This window comes from Lactuca virosa, chromosome 4, assembly GCF_052849685.1.
Source record: "Lactuca virosa cultivar CGN04683 chromosome 4, Lactuca_virosa_CGN04683_v6, whole genome shotgun sequence".
Classification (NCBI taxonomy): domain Eukaryota; kingdom Viridiplantae; phylum Streptophyta; class Magnoliopsida; order Asterales; family Asteraceae; genus Lactuca; species Lactuca virosa.
Window position 1 is genome coordinate 520,540,030 of NC_136429.1, and position 13,378 is coordinate 520,553,407.

Sequence of the window (13,378 nt, forward strand, 5' to 3'; positions counted from 1 at the left end):
ATTCCATGACACGATGAACATGTTCATGGTAAGGAGAAAGAGCGGCAAAAATGAACTATACAAAGACGCTCACGACTTTGACTCTTTTACCAAGATTGATCTTATTGAGCTGTCTAAGGCTCCTTTCTCCAATCCTTCAAATAATCCCAGGGCGAGCCAGTTTAAATCGTTTTTGGAAGATCAAGTTGCCAAAGGATTTCCTTCGATGAAGACTGCTCAGTCAATCGTCAAGGTTCACCCCAATGTGCTTGATCCCAAGACTGATCAGCCACTTAAACAAGTGATGTCGCCAGCTACCGCACAAGTGAAACAAGTCCCTGTTCTTCAAAACTACCCTGATGGTTCTCTTGCATCCATACTGTATTGGGTATATGATGAATTAACAGATGCCGCTGTCATCAAGCTTAAAGACGATTGCATCCGTCTCTATGAGAAAAGGGACTTGCTTCAATTTCACAAATGGGACATTCATCATCTTGCTACTCAGCAGATTAAGGTGGCTGAAACAATATTCGAGCCCGCGGCGAAAGAATACACGACGATGGTGGCTGAGATCATTGAAAAGAAGATGTGGAATGGAGCGATGGGAACGTCGGATGTTCTGGTGGTCGACAAGGATTGAGTCTAAGCTAGAACCAAACCAAGGGGGAGATTGAAGGACCCTAGAAATGGTTTGGTCTAGGCTTTCATTGTTTTGTGTTCAGAATGAGTCTGTTATAGTGTTTATGGGTTGTTTGTTGATTGTTGAACTTTTTGTGTGTTTATGACCGTAAACTGTGTTTACGGCCGTAAACACGTTTACGGTCGTAAACACTGTTTACGGTCGCAAACCCAGTTTATGGTCGTGTATTGTATATATAGAGGAGGTGTTAGTCTTTTAGTTGTTGTTGATGCCATAGAGTCCTATCGAGTTGTACCAGACGATTTTCTCAATATAATCGTGTGCAAGCTTGATTTCTTTTCATCTTATTCTTATTCTGTGATTGATTGTGGCTTAACTATTGGTAAAGATCCATATTTGGACCTTACACATCTTTTACATCAAAATTATATGTATAGTTTGAAAAACAATTATATGACATTTCACACCAATATATTGTCTTTTACAACATCTAGAAATATGAAAGCTTTAAACAATTATGCATTGAAAATCTCAAAATCATAGAAATAATTTCATTAAATAAGCCAAACAAAAATTGAACAATTCCATGGTCATTTAGATATTTTCTGATATAATGCTTATAATGTGAAATCTATGAAAAATGATCACTTAATACAATAATAAAAATATGTTATATGTTTTTACATAACACCTTTTCATTATGAAGCTTATTAGGACAAAGTCCGAGTCCTTTTCCAATCCTAACACTCTCTAAACTATTATTATTATAAACATGGTTTAAAAAATAGACACATGTATATTCCAGAATCCATGATACCTTTTACCTCTTCTTTTCTTGGAATGCTACTACTACACTATTATTATAAACACGTCATCCTCACACTTTTTCCTCTTTTTAGAATGGTTTGTTACTGCTTCTCTTGGCATTGTCTATCCTCGTGAGCTAATCAGCCCGCATCAGAAAAGGATCACCGACGACGACAACGTTTCCTGCCTTCTTTCCACCGACTTTCTCGTTTTTTCTGGTAGGAATCTTCTTCTTCTTCAGTCTCAAATCTCAATATGTATGTCTATATCTGTATCTAAGCATTTGATTATATATGTGATTGTGTTTGTGTTTATGTTGTGCTGTTGGATTTGGTATTTTGATCAGGAAGAACGGAAGTGATTGGTGTATAAGAAGGTACATTTTGAGAGATTGATCGAGATGACGGAGAGGAGTGAGAACGATGATGTTGACAGGAAGATCATGATTGGCGTTTGCGTTATGGAAAAGAAGGTGAAATGCGGCCTGGAGGTTCTTCCTTTTGCTTGAATTTTGAATACATCTCGTGGTTCTTTTAACGACGATATTCTCTGTTTTCGATGAATCTGTATACGACGATAGTGTTTTCTCACTTGATTAGTTTTCTTCGTTTTAGTGTTTGCTTTTATTTATTTCATATTCTGTTTCTATTTCTCTTGGCGGCGGCATTAGGTTTTCTCGGCGCCAATGGGGCAAATTTTGGAAAGGTTGCAAGCTTTTGGTGAATTTGAGGTAATCGTTATTTCATTTTGCACATTTCCAATTCAGTTTCGTTTGTTGAATGGAATAATAGCAGATATAGATGTATGAATATAAAATGAGATTCTAAGTGAAGAATCGAGATCAAACATCCCATTATTTCTTGTCTCAATTTACATGCAAGTAATCTATATATTTGCTGAAGGTTTTACTCATTACATCTCATTGTCGTGTGCTTCTTTAGATCATCCATTTCGGGGACAGAGTTATCCTAGAGGAACCTGTAGAGAGGTATACTTTATTTTAGTAGTTAAACACTTTGTAAATTCATAGTATTAGTTTGTGCCTTATTTCTTTAATTGTTATTCTAGTATGTAGTATTTTTAATGGATCCCTTATGACAGTGAACATTATGAGTGGTGCTGCATTTTAATTTCTTTTCTTCTTGAACTATAGATGTTTAACAGATTTGTGTACCTGAAAAGCCGAGGTTATGTCTTTTTAATATACATTTTGGGTCATTCTATAGGAAACTATAAAGTAGAAACTGCACCTGAGCACTTTCTTGTTAAATAAAGTTTTATTTAAAAAAATTACCTCATTGAAAAAGGGGATTCTGAATTTTACCTTTAAGTCTTTAACTTCTTTAGCTCAGCATCAATGTAAAATTAATTATCGATAGATAAAATGCTAGTTTTTGAGGCATGGTATTTACATGAAACTATAGAAGTACTATTACAATACAATATACAAACAATTTGTAGCTAAAAGACTAAAAGAACATCAATACTAATTTGTAGTTTAAAAAACATTATATTTAAACTTCCAAAATCAAATGCCCGAAATGATTATGGAATCATCTCTTTCAAGTATTGATTGTACAACATGGATGATGGAAGAGAATGATTCTTCTATGTTCAAATTGTCTCTGTTAATAGTAGCAAGCAATGTATTTGAACATGTAATAGTATTATTATTATAATTATCATTTGGAGTTCTTGCACTAACTTTAGTATTTCAGGTGGCCAATTTGTGATTGTTTGATTGCTTTCCATTCTTCTGGGTATCCGCTTGAAAAAGCTGAAGCTTATGCTGCATTAAGGAAGTATGTCTCATCTTATTTAAATCATTTTAAGATACCCTTTTCTCTTCTCAATATGCAAAGCTATTTTAAATTTAGTTTCAGATTAGCAAATAAATACTTTACACTCTCCTTTTCAGGCCTTTCCTTGTTAATGAACTTGAACAACAGCATCTTCTTCATGACAGGAGGAAAGTATATGAGGTATGACTGAAAAATCCATCATCTTATGTGCATTCATTCTTTATTATCATTCACAAATTCATGCTTACTGATGGAATTTTTTTTTTTGTTTTGAAATTGAAAGTGTCTTGAATCATATGGAATTCCTGTTCCTCGGTATGCACTTGTAAATAGAGAAAAACCATATCAAGATTTGGATTATTTTGTTGAGGAAGAAGATTTTGTTGAGGTTCATGGACAGAGATTTGGGAAGCCTTTTGTAGAGAAGCCCATACATGGTATTACTTATAACTTATAAGTTACTTTTTGTAATATTTATTTTTTCAGATTAAATATTTTCTTTTTCTTTAATTTAGGTGACGATCATCGTATAATGATTTACTACCCCAGTTCAGCAGGAGGTGGCATGAAAGAATTGTTCCGAAAGGTCAACTTTTCAACTTTGACCTTTCTGTGGAATTCAGAACTTGAGAAACTTATATGTAACTTCAATATGTTTAATACTAAAAATGTAAAATAGTAACTTAAATTTTATATTTCTTACAGGTTGGAAATAGATCAAGTGAGTTTCATTCAGAGGTTAGAAGAGTGAGGCGTGAGAGTTCTTACATATATGAAGAATTTATGCCAACTGGAGGAACAGATGTGAAGGTTGTATTTTATTTTATTATATTTATTATTATGTTATTTATGTCATCTTATACTTTTTTATATCTGATAGGTGTATACAGTTGGTCCAGAATATGCACATGCTGAAGCCAGGAAGTCTCCTGTTGTTGATGGTGTTGTTATGAGAAACCCTGATGGAAAAGAAGTAAGTAATTATTCACCTTATTGAAGATTTTCATTTTCATAAATAGATTTGAATTTGATACTAATTTAAATTTATTATATTTGGTAGGTTAGGTATCCTGTGTTGCTTACACCAAATGAGAAGCAAATGGCAAGAGAAGTCTGCATTGCATTTAGACAAGGGGTACAAATACAATTATTATCTCTCTCTTAAGTTCTGTGTAGATGAATTGGTTGAACATGAGTAAATGACCATTTTACCCTTATATGACAGGTGTGTGGTTTTGATCTCTTACGATGCGAAGGTCGTTCATATGTTTGTGACGTGAACGGGTGGAGCTTTGTCAAGAACTCATACAAGTAATAACTGTTAATTATTCATGAATCAACATCAACATGAGTTATTAATTTTCTCTTGTTTATTTAACCATGTTTATGATAATTACAGATATTATGATGATGCTGCTTGTGTGTTGAGAAAGATGTTTCTAGATGCAAAAGCTCCCCATCTTTCAACAGCAATTCCACCAATTCTTCCATGGAAAGTCAACGAGCCAGCTCAGCCTTCTGAAGGACTAACACGTCAAGGGAGTGGAATCATTGGCTCATTTGGACAAGCTGAAGAGCTTCGTTGTGTAATTGCCATTGTTCGTCAGTAAGATTTATATCCTTTTTTTTATATAAATTAGGGAAAATTTCAAGAAATAGAAACATACTTCACTTGTTTTACTAATATAGGCAATGCATAACCAAAAGCTCTGTTTTTGTTTGCAGTGGTGATAGAACTCCAAAGCAAAAGGTGAAGTTGAAGGTCACTGAGGAAAAGTTGTTGAATATAATGCTAAAATACAATGGGGGAAGACCTAGAGCTGAGGTTTTTACTTTTTTATTCCTTTTGATCTCATTATATTTATTAAACAATTATCTTTTGTTCAACTACAGACAAAACTCAAAAGTGCAGTCCAGTTGCAAGATTTGTTAGATGCTACACGTATATTGGTTCCTCACACCAGGTATTTTACTTGGTTTATTGTTTATATTGAAGATTTATTAATTGTATACTAAAGGGGTATTTTGGTCTTTTCTTGACCGGGTCTTGAAAGTGACAGTGAAGCAGAATACATCGAACATGCAGAAAAACTACGTCAAGTTAAAGCAGTTCTGGAAGAGGTTTTCATCTTACCTTACTTACAACACCAATAATAAAATAAAAAATAAAAAAGCAAATTGCATAAAATAGCAACATACTTACATTTCATTACCAATTAATAAGTGTAACATATATTGCTATTATAGGTAAAAAGTAAAGTACATTGACTATATTAGTAAAACGAGTGAAGTAAGTTGCTATTTCCTGCAATTTTTCCCTAAAAGAAAAGATGTAATAAATATGCTCTTGTTATTTTAAATAACAAAGTATTGATTTTCCAGGGTGGCCATTTCTCTGGTATTTATAGAAAAGTACAGCTGAAGCCACTTAAATGGGTTAAAGTATCAAAAGGGGACACTGAAGAGGAACGCCCAATTGAAGCATTAATGGTTCTTAAATACGGAGGTGTTTTAACACATGCTGGCCGAAAACAGGTGATTATTTCCAAATATTACAGCGGGAAAATACATTTTTGGTCCCCAAGTTTAGCTGAGTTTTGCAATTTTGGTCCCAAAAATATAGTCGTTCGACTTGGATCAGTAATCAAAAACAGTACAAAAACCTCAAACGAGGACCAAAATTGCAAGAGAAATCTTCTTGGGACCAAAAATGAAAAAGTCAACTATATTCAAGGACCAAAAATTTAATTTGCTCTTTATTTTATAATGTATGATTTTGCTGTTTCTTTTGTATTTTCAGGCTGAAGAACTTGGTAGATATTTTCGAAACAACATGTATCCAGGTAATATAATATACTTTCTAGCTGTAACTTACAATATGATTATTAATATATTTTACAAAATAATTATTATATATATATATATTTAAAGTTATGAAGAAAAGGAATAGTAAACTTGTCATTTTTTTGGCAGAATTGGTCCCTGTATTATTATTGGGCTTCAAAGTTAGAAATAATAAAAATTGGATGTTTTTTGGCAACTTTGCTCCTCATTATTTAACCATTTTGACACTTTTGGTCCTTACAATCAATATTTTTACACTTTTTAGGAACCTTTTAATATTTAAAGTTTGGCCACAAAACTTTAACGGTTTGACAACTTTGATCCCTTTTCTAAAAAGTTGCTAATTCCTACCCCTTTAATTCTTTAGCCATTTTGACACTTCTGGTCTTTGCAGTCAAAACTTTTACATTTTTTCATAAAAACATGAAAAAAACGGTCCGGGGCAAAGCCCGGGCTTTTCATCCTTGCACTTTCTACGTCTGTCATATTTATCGATTCGCAAACAACATTGAAAGCTTTTGGCCCCGCGTAGCGGGGGTAACCTTTCTAGTTTTAATTAAGAAGATGAATTTATGTGTCAGGTGAAGGCACAGGACTACTTCGCCTCCACAGTACATACCGACATGATCTCAAAATTTACAGCTCAGATGAAGGCCGTGTGCAGGTATCACTTTGACTTTTGTTGACTTCCATTCAAACAATACTTTTGTTTTTGACTTCTTTAAAAAAAATTGACAGATGTCAGCTGCTGCATTTGCCAAGGGGCTTCTAGACTTGGAAGGACAATTAACACCAATCCTGGTTTGTTTACCTTGTACTTCAACAGTTTGACTTTGACCTTGACTAACAAAATCAAACTCCTTTTGAAGGTTTCACTTGTTAGCAAGGACTCTTCAATGTTAGATGGACTCGATAATGCAAGTATCAAGATGGAAGAAGCCAAAGTAATATGATTTTAAATTAGTAATTGTTCAATTTTATAGTTTCATGATAATTTATATATATTTTTTTATTGTATTTCAGGCTCGATTAAAGGAGTTGATAACCTCTCGAGCAAAACTAGTTCAAACTAACGGATCATCAAAAAAACCATGGATGATCGATGGAGCTGGAATTCCTCCAAATGCTTCTGAACTTCTACCTAAACTGGTAACTTCTGACCATTTTACCCTTACATTTCAAAAAACAAAATAATAGTATAATACCCTATACTGAGTGTATAGTTTGATAGGTGAAACTGACGAAAAAGGTAACTGAACAAGTGAGACTACTTGCAAAGGATGAAGATGAAAAACTTACAGAAACAACTTCATACGATGTGATTCCTCCATATGATCAAGCAAAAGCACTTGGTAAGACAAATATAGATGTCGATCGTATTGCTGCTGGATTACCTTGTGGGAGTGAAGGCTTTCTTTTGATGTATGCACGATGGAGGAAACTTGAAAGAGACTTGTATAATGAACGCAAAGAGTAAGCTTTTCATATAAACAACTCAAATTAGTACATTCTTGTTTCTTATTTGTCACTTTTTTAATAATAATATATCGATGTATATATTTTCCTTGAGCAGACGATATGATATAACACAAATTCCAGATGTTTATGACTCATGCAAGTATGATCTCTTACACAATGCACATCTTAATATAGAAGGATTAGACGAGCTATTCAAAGTCGCCCAGTTATTAGCAGATGGTGTTATTCCTAATGAGTATGGTATCAATCCAAAGCAAAAGTTGAAGATAGGCTCAAAGGTAGTACCAAAAATCCCTTAAGTCGAGATACGAAATTACAAATATAACCTTTGGAGTTTGATTCTAGATTGCACGTCGTTTATTGGGGAAAATATTGATTGATTTGAGGAATACGCGAGAAGAAGCGATTAATGTTGCGGATTTGAAAAGTCAGTGTCAAGACACATCTTCTATTGCGGTTGTTAAAGAACATAGAGATCATCGCCAGAAGAATGAAGATTCAAGAAGGACAAGCGAAAAGTCAAAGGATCCGGATGATGATGAAGACAAAGAAATTAAATATCGGTTGGATCCAAAGTGAGTGTATTTGAATTATTTTAATCCATTTTGAAAATTGAAAAAAATGATTTTTTTTTTGTAGATATGCTAATGTTCGGACACCGGAAAGACACGTCCGAACTCGCCTTTACTTTACATCGGTATGTAAAATAATTAAAATAACTAAAATTTTCATCATAACTAAGGATTAGTAAATTACTATTATATGGTGATGGTGATACGTATTTTTGGTTTTTACTGTTAGGAATCTCATATTCATTCCTTGATGAACGTTCTTCGTTATTGTAACTTGGATGGATCTCTTAAAGGGGAGGCTAGCCTTGTTTGTGATAGTGCTTTGGAACGTCTACTGAAAACCAAGGAGCTTGACTACATGAGCTATATTGTCTTGAGGATGTTTGAGAATACAGATGTTAGTAATTCTTTAACTCAGATTTAAAAAAAATATATATATAAAACGACCATTGTTTCTCTAGATTTGTTATATCAAGATTTAATTCTATAGGTGAATTTGGAAGATCCAAAGAGGTATCGCATAGAGATGACTTTTAGCCGTGGTGCTGATTTGTCACCTTTAGAGGTAAACAATTACATTTTTTTTTTACCTTTTCTTCTTAGGGAGAATTGCAAAAAATAGCAATTTACTTTACTCTTTTTTTTCATCAATATAAGCAATGTACTTTAATATGTTACAAATAAAGTACATTGCCCATATTGGTAGCAAAAGGTAAGTACGTTGCTATTATGGGTAAAAAAATGTTATATTTCTATTAGTGGACTTGAATATTTTTTCACAAATGAAATGATTGATATTTTCCCCCAGAAAAATGACCTTGAGGCATCTTCATTACATCAAGAGCACACATTACCAATAATGGGGCCCGAAAGGCTACAAGAAGTGGGGTCATATCTGACCTTAGAAAAAATGGAAAAAATGATTCGGCCATTTGCTATGCCAGCAGAAGATTTCCCCCCACCAACAATCCCACAAGGATTCTCCGGTTACTTTAAAAGTACAGGAGTTTTAGAGCGACTGGTAAATCTTTGGCCCTTCCATAAACATGGATATTCTCACCTCAAATAAACAAACACAAACACTCTTTTTTTTTTTTTTTTTTTTACCACACATTTTTTACGGGTGTTTGATTGGATATAAAGCAACATATGCAAAGAGACAATTCTGAAAGTGTTATCGTTGTATAGGGAGATCGAAATTGTTCGATGGTACATGCAACTACTACTACTACTAGTCATAGCTTTTTGTCCGTCTCCCGAGATTCCTTTGTATAAAATAACTACATTGCCATTGGTAAGAAAAGTTTTATATACAAAAAATAAAATAAACTTTGGTGTTCTTTTCTATGTACTACGTTTTGTTTTATAATAATAACTATATAATATAATATATAATATATAATATAATATAATATTCTCTTCTTTAAGGGCAAAATTGTCTTTTACCATCAAACTATACTTTTGCATATCATACTTTGGGATCTTTGTTGATACAACATGTGTCATGTGGGGGGGTGCAGTAATGAGTAAACAGAGGAAACCACACCACATAGATCCAGATTATATTATATAAAGTTGATATTCTGGTACTTTTATGATACGGGGAAAATTCAAATTTTAATTTTTCTTGTTTCATTTATCGAAAAGCCGATTTGGTTGGTTTTTGGTAGACATCTCTTATGTGAGCCTGGATGGAGCTTTCTTGTGAGTGGTTACTTTTAACTCGGGTTAAGTTGAGTTGAATTGAAATGTCGAACATTTTCTTTTCGAATATTATAAGAAATATTATAAACAAAATGTATCATATAAAAAAATTCAATTATGTTTAATAAAACAATATCTACGAAGTTATAAGAATCTTAGGGTATGTTCGGCAAAACTAACTAGAACCTCGTAGCTGTAGTTTATATGGATGTTCGGCAAAAGTAGTTAGAAACATTTTAAACATGTAAAAGTACATAAAAATATTTAGCAAAAACACGTCATTGATTTTAAAAAATATATAATTATGTCAATTTGTAAAACTATAAAAGTTTTTTTGTTAAACGCCACTTGATGTAGTTTTCGTATATTGAGTTTTTTATTTTATTTTTATTTTAGTTAAAAATAGAAGCTCCTGTTGCCGAACAAACTTTTTTGTTTCTAGTCTTATCTTAAAATCTAAAATGTAAAAGCTCTTTAAAAATGCATGCCCAACGCATCTTTAATTTTATAAGAATTTTAATGTATTTTAATTCGTTCAACATTATTATTTTTACTTAAGTCTCTTATTTTAGCCATTTAGCGCATGTGATCCAAATCAATAAAGTGACGAGAATCATTATCAATAATTCAATATGCACAGTTGGTCTTGGTCCTACACTTACAGGTTACAGGCTTACAGCCAAACTCAAGAGCGATGCCCCAACCAAACGTTGTACCGATGTTTTATCACTTTATGTGGCAAGCTTTAGCTCTCAAGTGAAAACAAAATTTTGACCTACAAATCCACAATGGCCCATAAGTATGTACTCTATATTTAGGTTTTCATGATGTTAGTTGTTTACAATTAGGTACTAGTCATTAAATATACAATATATTTGTTTAATTTCAACTTATCATTTATATGGAGATAGAAGACAAATGGGCAACAACAATAAATATTTGTAGATGATAAAACTATTGTTTTAAAAACTATATTTATAGATATTTGAAGATGCATGACGCCTTGCACATAAAACACTAATTGAGGAGCTCCACAACATCTCAAGCTAGAAAAACAAAAATATTAAATGCGAATGATATAAATATATGTTGATTATCCAAACAAGTTTTATTGTGTTTTTTTCACTTTGCATGAGACATCTTTTAAAGCAACATGTACCATAGTGAAAGCCCTACTCATCAAGCCTATGAGAGGGGAAAACCATGTTAGATCCACACATGCATGTTTTTATCCTATTCAACCAAAAACCAAAATGTCAATTGATCTAAGTGTTAATATTCCTTCCAATGGGTCAGTCAAGAAATTCACAAGTGCTTCTTTTTTATCCGAAACCCTGATGCACCTAAATACATAAAAACACAATGTCCTTAACCAAATCATGTCAGTACTTAAAACCTGAGAGCTCTCTACAATCTACTACATGCACCTCAAAGAAGTCTAACCATGCTTTATGACAAAACTGGACATTTCTCATAATAATTGAATCATGAGGAGATATTTAAGAATAGTATGATACTTCACTGGTGATATATGTTGTCCTAAACCATCTATAGGGATACCCAGAGAAATCTTGAGTATGTGGTGCTCATAGACACTAAAATACTTCTTTCTGTCTAATAGTCATGTCAAATTACACTTTGTGTCCTTGATAATTTTCCTAAAAAAGTCAACCACCAATGCATGTTGGGATTTAGGGAGCAGTGTAACACCCGGTTTCGAGATCGGATCGATATAGGGCTTCAAGGAGTCAAAGGCATGGTTTTTGGGTAAAACCAGGGCTCACGACGTAACCATAGAGGGGTCACGACATGAGGATTGATTAAATGAAGATGCTGAATTATGCTGAGCTCACGACGTGAGCAATAAGAGCTCACGACGTGAGATGCGTTGTAGCTCAAGCCCATGATCTTTTAGGATTTCCTTCGTATTTAAGCCCCATAAACTTCATTTTAGGGTTCCAAAAAAGCTTCATTCCCCCTAAGCACATAAAAACCATAACCTTAGCCTCTCCTTGTGATTCTTGAGCTTTTGGTGGAGTTTTAGTTGTTTGAAGAAGAAGAGATCACCACTGAAGCATAGATTCAGCTTGGAAAGTTCCATTTGCAACCTCCAGCAATACCCCTGGACCATTGTGAGTAACCAAGATTCAAGCTTTTTGTTTCCTTGCTACCAGATTTAAGGTTTTATGCATGTTTATCCATGACTACAAGAGTTAGAGTGTTGGGACTCCATAAAGTTAGTGTTGAGTTGAAAAACTCTTAGATCGATTAGATCTTCAACAGATTAAACAATAAAATCAAATAAACACAGAGAACACAACATGGAATTAAATAATGCTGAATGATTCAAACGTAGTCACGCCTCAGCAGAGCTCGACAAAGAACTTCCACTGTAGAGGCGAGCTAGGGTTTCGTAGTACAACTCAAAACAATAATTATCAAAAGGCGCCTTTGACAAAGGCTGCATGCATGCACCTTATATACTAAACCCTAAATAAAACAATCATAGTTGGACATGCCCAAACTGGATAGCAAAACTAGGCTAAGGACCGAGCCCATGACGCAACACTATAAAACCCAACAATCTCCCCCTTTGCGTCGAATGAGGCGAGAGATTATTTCTGTTGAGTAGCTTTCACCGTCTTCACAACTTTGAACAGCCTAGGAATAATAACAAGAAGTGTCTGCCGAAACTGAATGTACCATCGTAGCATGTCAGTAAACAACTTCTTGTCAGCTGCAGAATTCTGATTGCACTTGTGGATTATCTCCAAAATATGCTCCAAGTAAGCAGTTGAGAATAGGTGCTTATCACAAAGAGCGAAGATACATTTTTTCTTTTCACCCCTGACAAACATCACAGTGTGAAATTGGGGATCGATTTTACCCTTGACCATGACATTCACATTGCCAATCCTGCCAGAAGGTTTGATCGTTGGACGCTTGTGAATGGCAGAGGCGATTTCTTGGTCCATCTTCGCAACTTCATGAATGTAGCAAACAAGCATTCGCTTGATATGGTCTATTATCGGCTGATACTCCTGAGGATTGGACAGCAGAATGTTGTTGAGGAGTATCCAGTCGTGAGGGTTAAGGTTCGGTAGACCAGCCAGGGAAAAGTTATGAACCGAGCCTTCAGAGCCTCGAGTCACTTTGAATTTGACATTGACAAATTTCCCAGCTGAATAAGGCTTCAGCACCTTGACAGTACTCGGTTCATCTACAGCTTCTCTCTGGAGCGAAGTAATGGTCCATTCAGGAAAGAGCGACTTCTTTTTATCCAAGAGCTCCTTTTCTTTCTGCTTCTTTTCAAGCTCTACCGATTCCCTCATAAGCTTTTCTTCAAGCTCCTTATCAGTCGGTTTTGTTTTCTGAAAAGGGTTAGTGGGATCTGCTCTGAAAATATCTTCAATATCATCATCATCATTTTCATCATCTTCTCCAATTTTCTTCTTCTTTTTATCCCTTTTGCTGACCGAAGCTACATTAACCTTCGGTGCAGCTGTTGATTTGGGTTCGGGAGGAGGTTGAGTATTGAACTTTTCCTT

The 13,378-nt window shown here is 34.2% G+C and overlaps 1 protein-coding gene across 2 annotated transcripts; it reads left to right on the top strand.

Annotated features, from left to right (window-relative positions):
• Nucleotides 1-1,530: 1,530 nt before the first annotated feature.
• Nucleotides 1,531-9,408, top strand: LOC145109446 (inositol hexakisphosphate and diphosphoinositol-pentakisphosphate kinase VIP2-like). 2 transcript variants are annotated; one of them, XM_079046599.1, is made up of 30 exons: nucleotides 1,531-1,647; nucleotides 1,776-1,919; nucleotides 2,100-2,159; nucleotides 2,371-2,417; nucleotides 3,148-3,231; nucleotides 3,348-3,411; nucleotides 3,515-3,668; nucleotides 3,747-3,817; nucleotides 3,937-4,041; nucleotides 4,112-4,204; nucleotides 4,292-4,366; nucleotides 4,457-4,542; nucleotides 4,631-4,837; nucleotides 4,957-5,056; nucleotides 5,125-5,195; nucleotides 5,292-5,352; nucleotides 5,614-5,766; nucleotides 6,032-6,074; nucleotides 6,657-6,739; nucleotides 6,814-6,876; nucleotides 6,945-7,019; nucleotides 7,099-7,224; nucleotides 7,307-7,548; nucleotides 7,649-7,832; nucleotides 7,900-8,129; nucleotides 8,194-8,251; nucleotides 8,356-8,523; nucleotides 8,617-8,691; nucleotides 8,935-9,147; nucleotides 9,315-9,408. In XM_079046599.1, the coding sequence occupies exons 2-30, from the start codon at nucleotides 1,830-1,832 to the stop codon at nucleotides 9,399-9,401; spliced, it is 3,168 nt and encodes a 1,055-aa protein (XP_078902725.1). In that variant the 5' UTR covers nucleotides 1,531-1,647; nucleotides 1,776-1,829; the 3' UTR covers nucleotides 9,402-9,408. The 2 variants fall into 2 exon arrangements, with proteins under 2 accessions (XP_078902725.1, XP_078902726.1); XM_079046600.1 differs by having other exon boundaries at nucleotides 5,286-5,352; nucleotides 8,935-9,408.
• The last annotated feature ends 3,970 nt before the right edge of the window (nucleotides 9,409-13,378 follow it).

Excerpts from the sequence above, each read along its gene's own strand:
- LOC145109446 (XM_079046599.1), top strand. The coding sequence starts at position 1,830 with ATGACGGAGAGGAGTGAGAACGATGATGTTGACAGGAAGATCATGATT. Across the intron at positions 6,075-6,656 it reads TCGAAACAACATGTATCCAG|GTGAAGGCACAGGACTACTT; the intron begins GTAATATAATAT and ends TTTATGTGTCAG. Across the intron at positions 6,740-6,813 it reads CAGATGAAGGCCGTGTGCAG|ATGTCAGCTGCTGCATTTGC; the intron begins GTATCACTTTGA and ends AAAAATTGACAG.